Source organism: Hemiscyllium ocellatum, chromosome 13 (genome assembly GCF_020745735.1).
Source record: "Hemiscyllium ocellatum isolate sHemOce1 chromosome 13, sHemOce1.pat.X.cur, whole genome shotgun sequence".
Taxonomy (NCBI): Eukaryota; Metazoa; Chordata; class Chondrichthyes; order Orectolobiformes; family Hemiscylliidae; genus Hemiscyllium; species Hemiscyllium ocellatum.
Genome location: NC_083413.1, coordinates 59,034,572 through 59,051,511, shown reverse-complemented (window position 1 = coordinate 59,051,511; position 16,940 = coordinate 59,034,572). Strand labels below are relative to the sequence as shown.

Below are 16,940 nucleotides of genomic sequence, written 5' to 3'. Positions count from 1 at the left end.
AGAACGTGCAAACTCCACACAGTCAGTCGCCTGAGTCGGGAATTGAACCCGGGTCTTCAGGCGCTGTGAGGCAGCAGTGCTAACCACTGTGCCACCGTGCCGCCCACGGTTAATCTTATTGATTAACAAGAAAATCAAGCTGCAGAATGTTTAAAGTATTTAAAATAGCCATTGCAGATATTTTTCAAGACTAACAATTTATATATACAGGAGGAAGCAATCGCCTACTCGTCTTATCAATGGACTGCTAATCCAAAGACCCAGGCAATGTTCTGGGGACCTGGATTCAAATCCTGCCGTGGCAATTCGTGGAATTTGAATTCAATAAAAATCTGGAATTAACAGTCTAATGATGACAATGGAATCTGTTGTCAGTTATCTGGTTCACTAATGTCCTTCAAGGAAGGAAACTACCATCCTTACTTGATCTGGCCTATATGTGACTCCAGACCCAAAGCAATACAGTTGACTCATAACTGCCCTCTGAGCAATTAGAGATGGGCACTACATACTGGTACAGCCAGTGACACCCTCATCCTGTGAATGAATCAAAACATAGATATAATATAAATGTAAATGTTTTCCTTTGCAATATAGCCATACAGTACAAGAACATAAGGAATTATGAAAGGTCATTTAATCCACTAAAGTGCATCTCTCCAATCTATTAATTCTCCCAAATTGTTTTTCTTTTCCAGACCCACAGCAATGTGGGTTGACTCTTAACTGCCCTCTGAGCAATTAGAAATGGGCCATAAATGCTGACCTAGCCACAGGGCACACATCCTCCGACTGAATTAGGCAAAAGTTGTGAATCACCACAATTTGCTGCCACTACATGTTCATTTCGCATTGGAATTAAGAACAGGAGGAGGCCATTTGGTTCATTAGACTTGCCAAAGAAATTTGAATCAAGTAATTTTACAGAGTAAATGCTCTTTTACTCAATATTTACTCAAACTCTCTTGTTCAGAAAATGAAACTAAAAGTGCAAAGACTCATCTTACATCGTGTAAAATGTGGTTAAAAATGTATAATTTTTCTGTTATTCTTTTCAATCCTGCCTCCATTTCCTCATCCTCACTCAATTTTTATTTCTTCCTGTCTCCTTGTTTCGCTTTCTGCACCAGATTTAGCATTGAATTTACTCATAGACTCATGAGAGCAGATAGAGGCCATTTGGACCATAGGGCCACTACTGTCCCCCTGAAGAGCACCCCAATCACGAGTAATAGGAATATGAGTTCCCTGATTGGGGTTGTTAATCTAGTTGAGCTGGGGAGTCCCGGCTGACGTAAATATGAGGGATACTGGGCTGTCTGAATGTCTGACTCAGTGAGAGGCAATGCTCTTGTCAAATGTTATGATTTTGTAAATAAAGGGTGAATGGTGATGGGATGCCGGCCTCTGAAAAGTTATTTCAGTGGTGCCAAGAGTAAGACACGCTGAAGAAATGTGCAGCAGCAGCTGATTTGAAGTTGGAAGTAAACATTTTCTTACATCATGTCTTTTGGAAAGCTTGACTCCTGCAACCCTGCTGTCAAGGACTGGGCCCAGTATGTGGAAAGAATGGATTACTTATTTCCTGGCACACAACATTGTGGCTGATGAAAAGCAATGAGTAATTCTACCGACAGCCTGTGGAGCTGCAGCTTTTTCTGTCATTTGGAGCATAACGTTTCCTGAGGCGCCAGATATTAAAACCTTTTTGGGTACTGAGAAACCAACTCATGGGAGAAGATGGCATATTGTTATGAGGAGAAAGGGTGATTGTCCTGAGTAAAGGTTGCTGTCAAATACTGGATGAACTCCAGCAGGGCCATCCAGGGGTCTCCAATAATGAAGATGTTGATGAGGAGTTATGTCAGGTGGCCAGGCTTGGACAGACACATAGCTATATTGGAGGGACAGTACCTGGAATGCCAACAAGGACAGATATTACCACTAGCAGCTTCCCCACATCCTTGGGAATGGTCGGGTAAACTTTGGATTCCATTGCATTTTAATCATGCATATCCTTTCTTTGATTCAATGTTTTTAGTCATTATGGATGCCCACTCAAATTAGTTGGACATGCATAGAATCCATTTGTCAAACACTGGAGCAATGATAGAAAATTTGTGCACATCATTTGTGAAACACGGAGACCCAGAGGTATTGGTCACATATAATGGGCCATTGTTTACCATCAGGCGATTTGTTTATTTCTTAAAGTTGAATGGGATTCAGCATGTTAGGACAATTCCTTACCACCCTTCAACTAATGGCCTGGTAGAAAATGCAGTCCAAACTGTGAAGGCTGATTGAAGAAACAGCATATAGCCTCACTAGAGACCAAGTTGTCACAGTTCTTGTTTGATTAGAGGACAACACCACATGGAACTACAGGGATAGCACTGGCAGAGTTGATAATGGGGAGAACACTGTACACCAGGCTCAGTCTGAGCTTCCCGGACCTTGGGGGGTGGGGCAGTGAAATGGCATCGGGAACTTCAATGCCAAACCTGAGACTCCACCAAGTGAGAGTGAGAGTGTGATACAGGGGACAAAGTTTGATGCAAGAAACATAGAAATGGCCCTGCATGGATAAGAGGCATGGTCAGGACCAGTGACTTATAAATTAAAGGTAGGTGGGACAGTTCTGAATAAACATATGGACCATTTGAAAGCTGCAAATTTGTGGACTGTGTTGAATCCTCTGAATCAGAGATGTACATGAAGGAAGTAGCTGTCTCAATGTTTCTGCCTCTGAAGGAAGGGAGCGAAAGTCAACTGAGGTGCTCCAGGTACAAGAGATGAACTCCTATTCATTACGCACCTCCTAAACCAGATTCCAAGTTGGAGGAACCTGACCTGGTGTTAAAATGCTCCAGGTAGCTCTCAAAGGAATAATACCATCATGTCTCCGTGGACTCAGAGGGGAAGAGATATAAAGATTATAATGAGGTCCTCCAGCTGGATGTCATGGAATACGAGTTCCTGAATTCAGGCTGTTAATCTGGTCTAATCAGGAAGACCTGGATGACATAATAAGGATGAATGTCAGGGATATTGGACCCCTGAATGCCTGACTCAGTGGGAGGCAGTGATGTTGTCAAAGCATATGTGTTTGTAAATAAAGGATGATTGGTGATGAGATGCTGGCCTCACACTCACACCTCCAGCAACTTTATCAGCAAAACATTCTTGTTTTGAAGTGTCCAGGAACATGGTTGAGGTCTCAGACAGTTCTGCATTAATGAAAATTGAATTGAAACCAAATGTAGGTTTTGTGATCATGGAATACATTTCAACTTCCTGCTCAAGATGTTTATGAAACCATTGCTTTATAACCTAAGCAGCAAGAGGAATACATGGCTGAATATACTCTCTCAATTTTTTTTTAACTTGACTGATGTTAGTCTTCTGTGAGATCTGACCGTTCTATTCCAGAGACACAGGGGTCTGGATTTTTATCCCTGTGGTAGATAGTCAGAATTGGGAAATTTCCCAGAAAGAGTAAGGAGGCAGCGAAAGGGCCTGGCAGGTCCTGAGGTGGGTTGTTTGAAAGGCCTGTCTTGGTGCTCTGGGAGTTATTCCCAGTTATACTGAAAATAATAAGCCCCTGTAGTCCTCACTACCAATACACCCCAGGCATCATGCATGCAACCGCATGCCACAAGCCCACACCCTTTGGCCCTTATACTCTCTAGACCAAGCTATACTCCTCAGTCAACCTTCAAGGTCCCTCATACCTTGCATGTCAACCTATGGCACTTTTACCATATATTCTGCACAGGACAAATAAAGAATCTATGAAAATCAAGCCAACAATGACTGTCATGTTGGAATTTCAGTCTATGCATTTCATAGGTTACTGTGCATATTTTCATTAACTACCAAAACAAATAAATGTTCAGTCATTCATTCTGTAAATCATGAGGTCCAAAATCCTGGAACTCCCTTCCTAACAGCGCCATGAGGTAACTACATCATAAAGACCACAGCGTTAAAGAAGATAACTCACCGGCACCTTCTCTGGGGTAATTAGGGATGGCCAATAAATGTTGCCAGCAATGCTCACCCTCCGAGATTGGATTAAAAAAAAACTGAAGCTTGGTTTATATAATCTATGATTAAAATACTTGCAGCCCCCCCCCCCCATGTTTATTAGTTGTTGCATTATGCAGTACAGCTTGTATGTACTGTCATTATTTTTTTAAATGTTTCTTTTTCAATTTAAGAAGGAAATTTGATATATTTGACATTTTTAATAAAGTTCATTATCAATCCATTTATCTTTGTTAGGCATACTTGGTGCAGTGGCCCTGGATTTTTTTAACAGTGAAATTACGATGGATATTGTGAGTCAGATGGAAGAGGAAGAACGAACGGGTAAAAAGGAACATGTTGTTTTCCTGGTAACCCAGAAACCAGTATATTCACATAAACGACGCAGCAGGTTATCTGCGAAGCCACAGTATCTGTCTGATACACGCAAGCAAAGTGAAAAACAGTTAAATAAACTGGTATGTTGCAAAATTGAAATTTTGTTGCTATTATTATAATTGATTAAAAAAAAGTGATGAGTTCAAAGACTCTAAATTGAGCCCTTCTGCTTCCACCTGTTGCTGGTTGGGAATGTCATCCACTTACACAGCTCCATGTGTACCCAGCGTACCTCTCCAGCACCTCTCTTGACTCCCTCCCTGTCTTTGCGCTGTTGGTCTGTTTATATGACGTCCAGGCTTGAATGAACCACAATTTCTTCCAGTTGAGAAAAAGCCATTTACTCCCATCACAAACTTCAGGCATTTTCAATCAGTTTGATGCCTCTTGCCATCCAATGTTTTAGGTTGAACCAGACTGCTCCCAAAGCCATTTGGTCTTTAGTGAATTTTCAACCCCGAGAAGTCCTCAGATACAAAGAAGACCTAATTGCATTTCAGGAGTGTGATTTGCTTTACCTCTATTTCTCTTGTTGACACCTTAGTCTATATCTTTGTAACCCTAAGGTTCAACTATTTCTCATACTTCATGCTCAGTTGATTCAGAACTATGCTCCCTGTATCCCAATTCTCCCACCCGATTTTGTCAGTAATTCCTTTTTTTCTACTAACCTGCATGGATTCCCAATTCCTCAATGGTTCCATTTATAATTAGAACATAGAAAAGTACAGCACAGAACAGGCCCTTTGGCCCACGATGTTGTGCCGAGGTTTAATCCTAAATTGTCATCATTTTCATCATCACGACTTCCCATCTCTGAAATCCCATCCAGCCCTACAATGCCATTTCTGAACTCATTGGTGCTGTCACTCAGCTGTCATTTGTATCTGTGCCGCTAACATCCCCACCTTCCGAGCAACCCCCCCCCATCTTAACATGACTAATAACAGTTACACATTCAGCTCTGTAGGCTCAAAGCTCTATTATTTGCTTCCCAAAGTTTCTGTCTCTCTAATTACTTTTCCTGTTTTAAAATATATCTATTTAAGCAAGGACTTGCCTCCTGTTGCAAGTATAGCCTCCATTTACTCACCATTCATTTTTACATATGCTTCTGTGAATTCATTATCCCTTGACATTGTATGGAATTGACATTGCAGAATCCTCCACTATCAATAACACGCCAGTTCCAATTAATCAGAAACTGAACCGGATTAGCCATATTAATACTGTGGCTGGAAAAGCGGGTCAGAGGCTATGAACCCTGGAATAAGTAACTCACCTGACTCCCGATTGTCTGTTCACCATCTACATGTCAGGAGTGTGATGGGAAGCAATTCATGTTCAAATGCATCAAGATCCGGACAATATCCAGGCTTGTGATGACAAGTGGCAGGTAATATTCCTACCACACAAATGCCAGGCAGTGACCATCTCCAATAAGAGACAATCTAAGCACTGCCCCTTGACATTGGCTGGTGTTACCAGCACTAAATTCCTCCTTTATCACCATTCCAGGGTTACCAGTGAACAGAAATACAACTGGACTTGCTGTATAAATACAATGGCTACAAGAGCAGGTCAGAGGCTAGGAATACCATGGTGTAATTCACCTCCTCACTCCCTAAATTCTGTCCACCATCCATGACACCACATCCACAGACATCCATTCCATCCACCACTGACACTCAGTAGCAGCATTCCGTACTATCTACAAGATGCACTGCAGAAATTCACCAAAGATCCTCAGCCAGCAGCCTCCAAACCCACAACTATGTCAATCAAAGCCAGCAGATACACTGGATTAACTCCATCAGCAAGTTTCCTTTCAGGCCACTCACCATCCTTACTTGGAAATATATCACCATTCCTTCACTATCTTTGGGTAAAGAATCATAGAATTCCTTCTGTATGGGCATTCTTGATCTACCTACAGCATGTGAACTGCAATGGTTCAAAAAGATAGCTCATCACCACCTTCTTAAAGGCAGGTGGTGGGCAATAAATCCTGGCCAACCGATAAGGCCACATCCCATGAGTGAATGTAGAAAATCTCACAATCACTATTGTCTAAAGATCAAGAGCAACAGATGTGTGGGAATATTACCAATTCCAATTATCCCTCAAAACCAGTAACCATCCTGACTTGGATATATATTACCACCCCTTATGTGTTGCTGGGTCAAAATCTTAGAAGTTCGTCCATAGTGGCTTTGTGAGTCTACCTACAGTATATGACTTCAGCAGTTCAAGGCTGCTCACTATCATCTTCTCAGGTGCATCTATGGATTGGCAATAAATGCTGTCCAAGCCAGCAATGCTCACATCTCAGGAATGAATAAGAAAGTTACATTTATATTTATTTTTACATTGTCAGTATTATACAAATGTAAAACTTGTTGGTCTCAATGTGATACTATCTAACATTATAAGAATGCATAAGTAGGCATTTTAATTAGATATTCCACAAAATCCTGTGTTTCAGGACTTGGAAAGAGCAATGGCCAAGATGAAAAGCAAAGCGTCTGGATCCCCTGTCAGGAAAAACCACTGGGAAACAGTCCGTGGGATTGTCAAATTGGGAAAAGGTAACCATTGTGACATTTCGAAAATTAGTTCAGCTGATATAAAATCACAAGATGACTCAGCCTTACCTTGTGTCACACACTGTTTTCTATGTATCAGAAAGCTTTTTTATAAAGTATGAGACAGAGTGACAACTCCTATTTAGATGGAAATCAAATCCCTCTCTATATGAAGCACGCAGCTCTCTGGCTGATAATTTTGTGAAGTGCCTAAATGGCTTAGGTAATTTTGTAACCCTATAATTTTAAATTCAAATGTCTGCTCATTGAATCTTACATGAGACTGAATGTAAAGTTGTGGAATTCATGTTATATTTTGGGTGTTTTTCATAGGCAAATTATTAAGAGGCTTTGAACCAGTCTATCCTGAGAGATTGTGGGTTGATGTAAAAACATTTTGCAATTCTTTTCCTTTTCACATTGTCTTCAATGAAGAGGTGAGTCTTTTGTCTCTTTGCCCTTTGAAAAGTGTACCAAGCTCTGTGTAAATGATGACTGAAATGTATTTTTCACTCATATCTTACTTTTCTGTCCCAGAGCCATGGCTTTTTGCTCTGATAGGTCCCATTTGTGTTCAGTACCATTCTAAAACTTGCCTAAGTATCTATTATTCATATCCAAGTCTTGTTAGCAAATGCTGACACCTATTTCACTCCAACAACAGAATTCAAAACATTACTCATGTGCAAATCACTGGACAGCAAATGAGATCAAAAGATAATAAAGACAGAGGAATTAAGCTACAAGAGCAAACTAATGAGGAATATAAAAACTAGCAATAAGAATAAGTTATATGTTTAATATATTTAAATATATAAAAAGAAAGAGGTCAAAGTGAACATTGGCATTTTAGAAATGAGAGTTTTTGGTTATAAGGAAATGGCAGAGGTGTTAACCAGGTACTTTGCTCCAGTCTTTACAGTGGACATCCCATTAATACTAAATAATGCAGGGGAGGAATTAAGTCTCATCACCATCACTATAGAGGTATTATTAGGCAAACTAATGGGGCTAAATGCAAATAAGTCCTCTAGCCCTGATGGCTTGCATCTGAGGATCCTAAAAGAGGTAGCTAAAGAGACAGTGGATGTATGAGTTGTAGTTTTTCAAATATCATTTTCTGGAGAAGTACCAGATGATTGGAAAACTGCTAATGTGACGCCCTTATTCAAGAAAGAAGGGAGGCAAAAAACAGGTAACTTTGAGTTGATTAGCCTAATACCTATTGTTGGAAAAGTATTAGAATCCATTATAAAGGAAGTAATAGCAAAACATTTCAAAAATCAAAATCTAATCAAGCAAAGTCAAAGAGCTGGTCTCTGTAGCAAACCCTGAGGGTGCTGGACCTGGCAGCTAAACACTAACATGTCCATGGAAGCAGCCAGACAGTTGCATGATTCATTGCAGCTTTTGGCAGGGGAGAGTGGAGCTTCAAGTCATCAGAGCAAGTGAAGATCATCGCTGGATCGTGATTGAACGTGCGAGGATTGTTTGGTTGTGCTGACTTGCTCTTGGTGGATCTTCATGCTGGCTTCGGCCTTACGCCAATTCAGGGACCAGCCAACCTTAGAGGTATGGCATCAGCAGCCGCCTGCAGCCCAGGCCAGGGCATTCGCAAATGCTGTCCGAGTGACTGTGAAGAAAGTGGAGGATCGTACACCTGTCGAGAAGGTTCTGCTGGAGTGTTGCGGGTTTGAAGCAGCAGACGTGCACTGCCTGCAGGATTTCCCTGGGGCAGGCTATTTCGACGTGACCTTCAGGAGTGTGAAGCAGTGCGAGCAGCTCCTTAAAGTCTTCAGGGAAAAGGAAGGGGAGCCTCTGTTCTCCATTTTTCAGTGATCCCATTGTGTTTGCTTCCTGCACAGAGGAGTCAGGTGGTTATACAACTCCCAAGTCCCAGCAGCAGACGTCCTGACCTTCCTGAGAGGGTACGTCCAGGTTGAGGGAGAAAGCACCGATGTGGTCGACCCTTTTGGGATCTGGACCAGCAAGCGGCAGGTCAGGGTAATCCTGAGGGCCGATCCAGTGGAAACATCCTCCACTCACCCTCCAGCTTTGCAATCAGAGGGAGCAGAGGGTACCTGACGTACACAGGGCAGTCGAAAATGTGCCGAACCTGCGGGAGGTCAGGCCACATGGAGGCGGACTGTATGGTCACTATCTGGCGGAACTGCAAGAAGGAGGGGCACCCAACCAAGGAATGCAAAGAGGCCAAGAACTGTAATTTGTGCGGAGAGGCGGGCCACATGTACAAGGCCTGCCCAAGACGAGGGGCCACCACCTATACTGGAGAGCGACCATAGCTTCCATCTGCCCAATGTCTGCCTCACTTTCTTGAAATGTTCCCCTTAAGACTTGGCACACATCCCAGCCCCTCCGAATCAAATACCCAGCACCTTCAGGTGGTCATTCCTGACAGTGAAGAGGATGAAGGATTGGTCGGCCCAGTTCCCGAAGAGCATGGCCATGCTCTTGCCTCAGTTTACCTTGGCCCCCGAGGCCCATTCGAACTGGTCACATGCACATGAGTCTGTGCACGGACAGCGGATCCGAGCAGAAAATGGCAACATCATCCATGTACAGGGAGGTCTTAACCTGCAGGCCCCCACTTCCAGGAATAGTCACCCCTGTCAGGCTCGCATCCTTCCTGATGGACTCAGCAAATGGCTCTATGCAGCACACAAACAAGGCAGGAGGGAGAGGGCAGCCCTGCCTGACTCCAGATCTGACTGGGAAGCAATCTGATTCCCACCCATTGATTGAGACTGCACTGATAATGTTGGTGTAGAGCAGTCTGATCCAATTACAGATTCCCTCCCCAAAGCCCATTTTGGAGGGAATATCTCTCATATACATGTGATATCCTGTCAAAGGCTTTCTCCTGGTCCAGACTGATGAGACAGGTGTCCAACCCCCTGTCCTGCACGTAAGTGAGCATATCCCTGAGGACTGCAAGACTCTCAGTGATCTTCCTGCCCGGTGTAGGTTTGGTCAGGGTGGACCACTGATCCCAGAGCAGGCCTGACCTGGTTGGCGATGACCTTTGACAAGATTTTATAATCTGCATTTAATGGTGAGATTGGTCTCCAATTTCTGATTTTCTCCCTCTCCACCTTCTGCTTGTAGATGAGGGTGATGACGCCTTTCCTCATGGATTCACTCATGGTACCTGCCCGAAGCATACTGACATACACCTCCAGCAGGTCCTGGCCAATCAAGTCCCACAATGCAGAATAGAGCTCGACTAGTAAGCCATCGCTTCCAGGAATTGTATTATTTTCGAAGGACTCTAGGGCCTTGGTCAGCTCATTCAGAGATAGCGGCTGGTCCAGCCTCACCCATGTTCTGTCGTCTAAGACCTCCGTGATAGAGGACAGGAATGACTGGGAGGCCACGCTGTCAGTTGGCTTTGAGTCATATAGACTGGCATAGAAGGATTCGCTGATCCTCATGATGTCAGCCTGAGATGACGTTACCGAGCCATCTTCTTCCTTCAGGCTGCTAAGCATGGAGCTCTCTTTGTGCACCTTCTGGAAGAAGAAACATGAGCACATCTTGTCCTGCTCCACAAAGCGGACCCTGGACCGGAAAGTAATCTTGGAGGCCTCCGAGGCAAAGAGCAAGACTTGCTGGCTGTTCACTCCTGGAGGTCCTCCGTGACATCGACCCCCATCGTCTGCAGCAGGAGCAGGTTCTGCATACTTTCCTGGAGTTGGGACAGTTTTCCCCACCTCTCTCTCGCCTCTTGAACACCTTTGGGGATGAAGAACCTCTTGATGTTCCCTTTTACTGTTTCCCACCATCCGCTGGAGACTCAAACAGGGGCTTTATGGTTCTTCAACCTGTGTAATCCCTCTTGAGCTCCTCAATGTTTCCCAGGGTCAACAGCTTGGTGTTCAATTTCCACGTTCCCTTACCAGCCCAATGCTCGTCCTGTAGGTGACAGTCGGCCAGCAGGAGGCAGTGGTCAGAGAAGAATACTGGCTTGACATCGGTGGATCTGACCGAGAGCGTTTGGGACACAAACAGGTAATCTATCCTTGAGCGGATAGGCCCGTCTGCCCGTGACCAGGTGAATCTATGCTGTGCTCTGTCTGCAGGGATGCTGAAGACATCGTGCAACTTGGCATCTTTGACCGTTTCCATCAGGACTCTGGATGTGGCGTCCAGTTTATTGTCCCCCCATCCCACTGGATCATCCATCTGCATCAATGATGCAGTTGAAGTCTCCGGCCAGAATGACCGGCCTGGACGTCAAGCGGAAGGGGGAGAGGGAGAAAATCAGAAATTGGAGACCAATCTCACCATTAAATGCAGATTATAAAATCTTGTCAAAGGTCATCGCCAACCAGGTCAGGCCTGCTCTGGGATCAGTGGTCCACCCTGACCAAACCTGTGCTATACCAGGCAGGAAGATTGCTGAGAGTCTTGCAGTCCTCAGGGATATGCTCACTTACGTGCAGGACAGGGGGTTGGACACCTGTCTCATCAGCCTGGACCAGGAGAAAGCCTTTGACAGGATATCACATGTATATGAGAGATATTCTTTCCAAAATGGGCTTTGGGGAGGGAATCTGTAATTAGATCAGACTGCTCTACACCAACATTGTCAGTGCAGTCTCAATCAATGGGTGGGAATCAGATTGCTTCCCAGTCAGATCTGGAGTCAGGCAGGGCTGGCCCCTCTCTCCTGCCTTGTTTGTGTGCTGCATAGAGCCATTTGCTGAGTCCATCAGGAAGGATGCGAGCCTGACAGGGGTGACTATTCCTGGAAGTGGGGGCCTGCAGGTTAAGGCCTCCCTGTACATGGATGATGTTGCCGTTTTCTGCTCGGATCCGCTGTCCGTGCACAGACTCATGTGCATATGTGACCAGTTCGAATGGACCTCGGGGGCCAAGGTAAACCGAGGCAAGAGCGTGACCATGCTCTTCGGGAACTGGGCCGACCAATCCTTCATCCTCTTCCTGTCAGGAATGACCACCTGAAGGTGCTGGGTATTTGATTCGGAGGGGCTGGGATGTGTGCCAAGTCTTGGGGGGAGCATATCAAGAAAGTGAGGCAGACACTGGGCAGATGGAAGCTATGGTCGCTCTCCAGCGCGGGTGAAAATCTGGTCATCAGGTGTGAGGCACTGTCAGTGTTGTTATATGTGGCACAGTTCTAGCCTATTCCCAGAATTTGTGCCGTCGCAGTCACCCGGGCCATCTTCCATTTTGTATGGAGATCAAAGATGGCCAGGGTCTGAAGGGACTCTATATAAAGCTTTGGGCAACAGGAAAAAAAAACATACCAAATGCCACCCACACCCTGACGGCCACCTTTGTGTGTGGCTGCATCAAGCTGTGCGTGGATCCCCAGTACGCAAACACAAAGTGTCACTATGTACTGAGGTTCTACCTGTCCCCGGTTTTGCGAAGGATGGGCATGGCCTCGCTGCTGCGGAACGCTCCAAGTAGTTGGACTGTTCCGTATCACCTGTCCTTCATAGAGAAATTTATGACGAAAAACATCTTTCACCACAAGTCCATCAGGAAGTGGTCAGCACGTAGTGTCCTTGAGATCCTTTGAGAAAAGGAGAGGGCAGATCCTGTCGAGTGGTTTCCTGGGCAGACTGTCAAAGCTATTTGGCAGAATGCCTCATTGCGAGAACTTTCCAACAAGCACCAAGATATGGCTTGGCTGGTGGTGAGAAGGGCTCTGCCTGTGAGATCCGTTATCCGGGCCCAGACTCTCTGCAGCACCGCACGCTACCCTCGAAGCGGCTGTGGAGGGGATGAGACTGTCACACACCTCCTTTTGGAATGTGCCTATGCAGAAGAAATCTGGAGAGGAATGCAGTGGTGTTTGTCGAGGTCTGTCTCGAGCAGTTCCGTGACACAGGACTCCGTGCTGTACAGGCTGTTCCCCGGGACGCACACTGAGATGAACATCAACTGTGCCTGGAGAATCATCAATTCAATGAAAGACGCTCTTTGGTCTGTCTGAAACCTGTTGATCTTCCAGCTGAAGGAGCTGACCCCAACTGAATGTTGTGGACTGGCACATTCCAAGGTCCAGAACTACATATTGAGGGACGAGCTGAAGCTTGGGGTAGCCGCCACCAAGGCGTGATGTGGAAAGACCACCGTGTAATGTCTGCCTGCCTAAGAAGAACAGACGGCCCATGCAGTAAGTGGGCTCTGCTGACACTTCAGTTAAATATATGGATAGTAAACATACAGACCTGTATATATGAATGATTACTCAATCTCTGTATGCAAAGAAATGGAATGTTTACATATGTATGGCATGACCAATTGTACAGATCATCAAAATATTTTTATTATTAAAATATATTTTTGAAATAAAAAAAATTCACTGCAGCTTTTGGGCAAGGAGGGCCATTGTGTCCCATATGTCTGTCTTGTCTGCTGCTGTTGCTCCTCCCTGTGCATGTGAACAAAGACCCTGATTGTTGACCCCAACAGGGTGCTCTCCTGCTTTTGCTGAGCATATGCCTGGTCTCTGACAGTGCACTCTGTGGCAGCAGCCTGGGGCGTTTCTGCTAACCAGATTGTGTCCCACCAAGCTCTATCCTGCCGGTTCCCACTGAGGCAGCAGTATCTGTGCAGGGAGCAGCCTTGCCAATGCTTCCTTTGTGGCCTATGTATTCTAGTGATTAGAGGTCGAGGATGGAACTTCGGTGGAGCCAGCATTTCTCTTCAGAGGTTGAGGGCAGACTTTCAAAACCTGCAAGGTAAGAGAGAGAAGGTATCAGGGCCAGTAGTTAGAAATGGCACCTAATAATTGAGGGTGACAGCGGGTTTAATAGGAGAGTGGCAGTGGCCTATAGAATGGTACTTACTTGTTTGGCGGGACATGGAGGTTTCTGCATCCCTGCAGGAGTGGTCTCCATCTTCTCCTGTAAACGACAAAATTCTCTCTTCATAGGGGATGAGGAGCTTGATATCATTCACACCTCCACCTATCCAGGCAGTCTTCATCCTGTTATGGGCTGTTGTCTCTTGTAATGAGTAAAACGGGCTGAATAAGTGAGATTGCAGTAGGAGGCATGGCTATTGGTACATGTGCATTTAGGAGAATTGTATGGAGGTGTTCCTTGGAACCGAAGAGGCAAATTAGAGGGCATATGGAATTAGTGTTTTGGGAGGCTAGAGGGGAGAACAAGTGATAGAAGGTATTGCAGACAATAATGTGAATGGCACAGCAAGTGTCTTGGTTGGATGTAGATACCGTGGCAGATATAGAGACAGTGTGAGATGACAGAGAAAGGAGTACCCTGGCAGAGTGGAGAAGTCATTGAGATTTTTATGGCACTGCTAACCATTCCACCACAGCCTGGAGATGGCAGTGACTTAAGTGGTGGCCTTTGACAATGCTGGCAGGATCTGGTGGTGTGGCCCCCACTGCTGGTCCTCCAGCAAGAGACTGACCCACCCCAGCACCATGCTGACCTGCTTGATCATATTCGATATTTCTAAATGCTCTGCTATTACATCCTTTATAACAGACTCTAACATTTTCCCAGTAACAGAGGTTATCTGGCCTACAGTTACTTGAATTTTTTGCCTCCTTCCCTTTTCAAATAAAAGTGATACATTTTGCTGTGAATGCTATTTAAATGGATTTCCAGAACACACCCAATAAAATCCCTCCTAAGAGATTTTTAGCTGATATCAAAACCATGCAATTTAAGGTGAGGTTTGGAAATGGATGAAATGGCAGGAGACAGGGATTAGCAAGAGGTATCCTACAATTGAGGTCTCACTTATTCATTGTATTTCTTAACAACTTCAATTATGTTCTAGCAAAATTACAAAGTAAACTTGCTGATTGGGAGCATTGTTGTAGGTGGCAGCATAAAATTACAAAGAGATATTAATAGATTAAATTATTGAATAAAACTGTGGCAAATGGATTTCAGTCAAGGCAAACTTAGTTATACTCACGAGAGAACAAGGTACCTCCTATATAGTGTAAAAACTACAAAAGAAGGTCCAAACAGACTCAGGGGTCCAAGTAAATGAATTATGCATAAGTACAGAAGATAATCAAAGAAGTTAATAGACTACTGGTCTTTAAATCTATAGGATGAGAATAGAATGGAAAAGATGAAAATTCCAGCTATACAAGGCCCTGGTTAGACCACAGGGAGAAAATGAGGACTGCTGATGCTGGAGATCAGAGTCGAGAGTGTGGCACTGGAAAAGCACATCAGGTCACGCAACTTCCAAGGAGCAGGAGAATAGTTGAGAGGTCCATTCAAAAGCCTGAGCCCTGATGGAGATCAGCAAGTTTTTGGTGGTAATCTGACTGCACAGTCAAGGTCCTCACCCCAGCAGAATGCCAATGAAAGTAGGAACAGGCCCTTTCCTGATCACGTAACGACCGTAAGATACAGGCATAAGCCCTTTATCAGGAATAACTGGTTAGACCACACCCAAAGGCATTAGTGCCTACCACACCTGAAGAAGAAATTATTGGCCTAGGAGATAGTGCTTACTAAGTTTCTCATCATAATACCTGAACTCTAAAGATTACATTTGAAGGCAACACTACACGAATGGTGGTTTTATTTCCTGGAATTTAGAAGGGCCAATGATTATTTGATCAATGTTTTCACGATATTAAGATATAAGGTCAATCAAGAGAAACTATTTTGGCTGCCGAGACAGCCTAGGATGACAGGCCAGAGTCTGAAAGTTAGACCAGACCTTGAAGAATTGAAAATAGGAAATACTCCTAACAGTTGATAAAAGTTCGAAATTGTGTTTTTCAATTGGCAATTAATGTTAACAAGTTGGCAACCTTGAGGTCCTTAGCAACTTATTTGTGGCTCCCAATCTTTATTGGCTAGTTCCTATTTTCATGAAAAGTGAATAGAAATATTAAGTTGAGGAAATGTCGACTAGAAAGTAACCCAGTTTTCCTATGGAATCAAATCACAACCAATTTCATGGTTTCAAATGATTTTCTTAATAAACATAAACTCATCAGCCCTTGATTTCCAGGATCAGGTTCACAGTTGTGGCCTTAAAGTTTCTGATGTAACTGAAAATAATAAATTATTCTGAATGTTATGTAAGCTGTTTTTATATATCAGAGTCAGTGTGCTGGAATTTTGTCTTTCTTCTGAATATTTTAAGCATAAATTCTGTTTTAACGATGAATTTACCAATAAATGTAAGACCAGCATATTTCATACATAACAAAAATGACTATAAAAACATGGAGACAAGACATTTTTCTCCTTGTTATAAGTGAATTTCTTATTGATGTTTCATTCCAAGTAAAATGTCAATGCTATACTAATGTTAGTCTTTTGTGGCTCCAAGCAATTTATATTTTAGGCTAATTTCTTTAAAAAATAACTGGCTTTTCAGCTGACCCATATGCTAGATCAATTGCAGGTATTCAGATTAATCAATTTTTACTATCCACAGATTTTATAGGACATGAGACAAAGGGTGGGGAGATGTAATTTGGTTGCAATGATCTACTTCTTTTCTGAATTCCTATAATCCAGCCTCTCCTGGGAAAATGAAATCCAAATTTCAAACATTCTTACCCTATGAAGAGAGGTTTAATTCACCTGCTTCATCAGTGTTCTATTATTATGCACAAATGGTGCTGTGTGCTTTCCAAATTTGACACTTTTGATGATTTTGAATTACAAAGTTTTATTAGCATATATTGAAATAGTGGATATAATACCACAAAATCAATTGTCTTGTTATTAGATTAATTAGTTCAATTGTTGCCATTGTATTTCTGTATGATTTCAGACAATTAAATCCTTAAGTTGTGATAAGAACTTTTTATTGAAGGAGGATTTAAACCTTAAGAAACATTCTAGGCAAACCAGTCTCATTTCATAATAGTGTATAGAGTCCAAATCTCAATCCAAGTTTTGGGTTGACACTAAA

The 16,940-nt window shown here is 43.6% G+C and overlaps 1 protein-coding gene across 3 annotated transcripts in view; it reads left to right on the top strand.

Moving 5' to 3' along the window:
- LOC132821563 (guanylate cyclase soluble subunit beta-2-like) overlaps positions 1–16,940 on the top strand; it is a 67,828-nt gene that overhangs the window by 25,835 nt on the left and 25,053 nt on the right. For all 3 annotated transcript variants that reach the window (XM_060834213.1, XM_060834212.1, XM_060834214.1), the window contains exons 6-8: positions 4,288–4,508; positions 6,914–7,016; positions 7,347–7,450. In XM_060834213.1, coding sequence (XP_060690196.1) covers positions 4,288–4,508; positions 6,914–7,016; positions 7,347–7,450 — 428 coding nt within the window. The remainder of the gene's footprint in view (positions 1–4,287; positions 4,509–6,913; positions 7,017–7,346; positions 7,451–16,940) is intronic.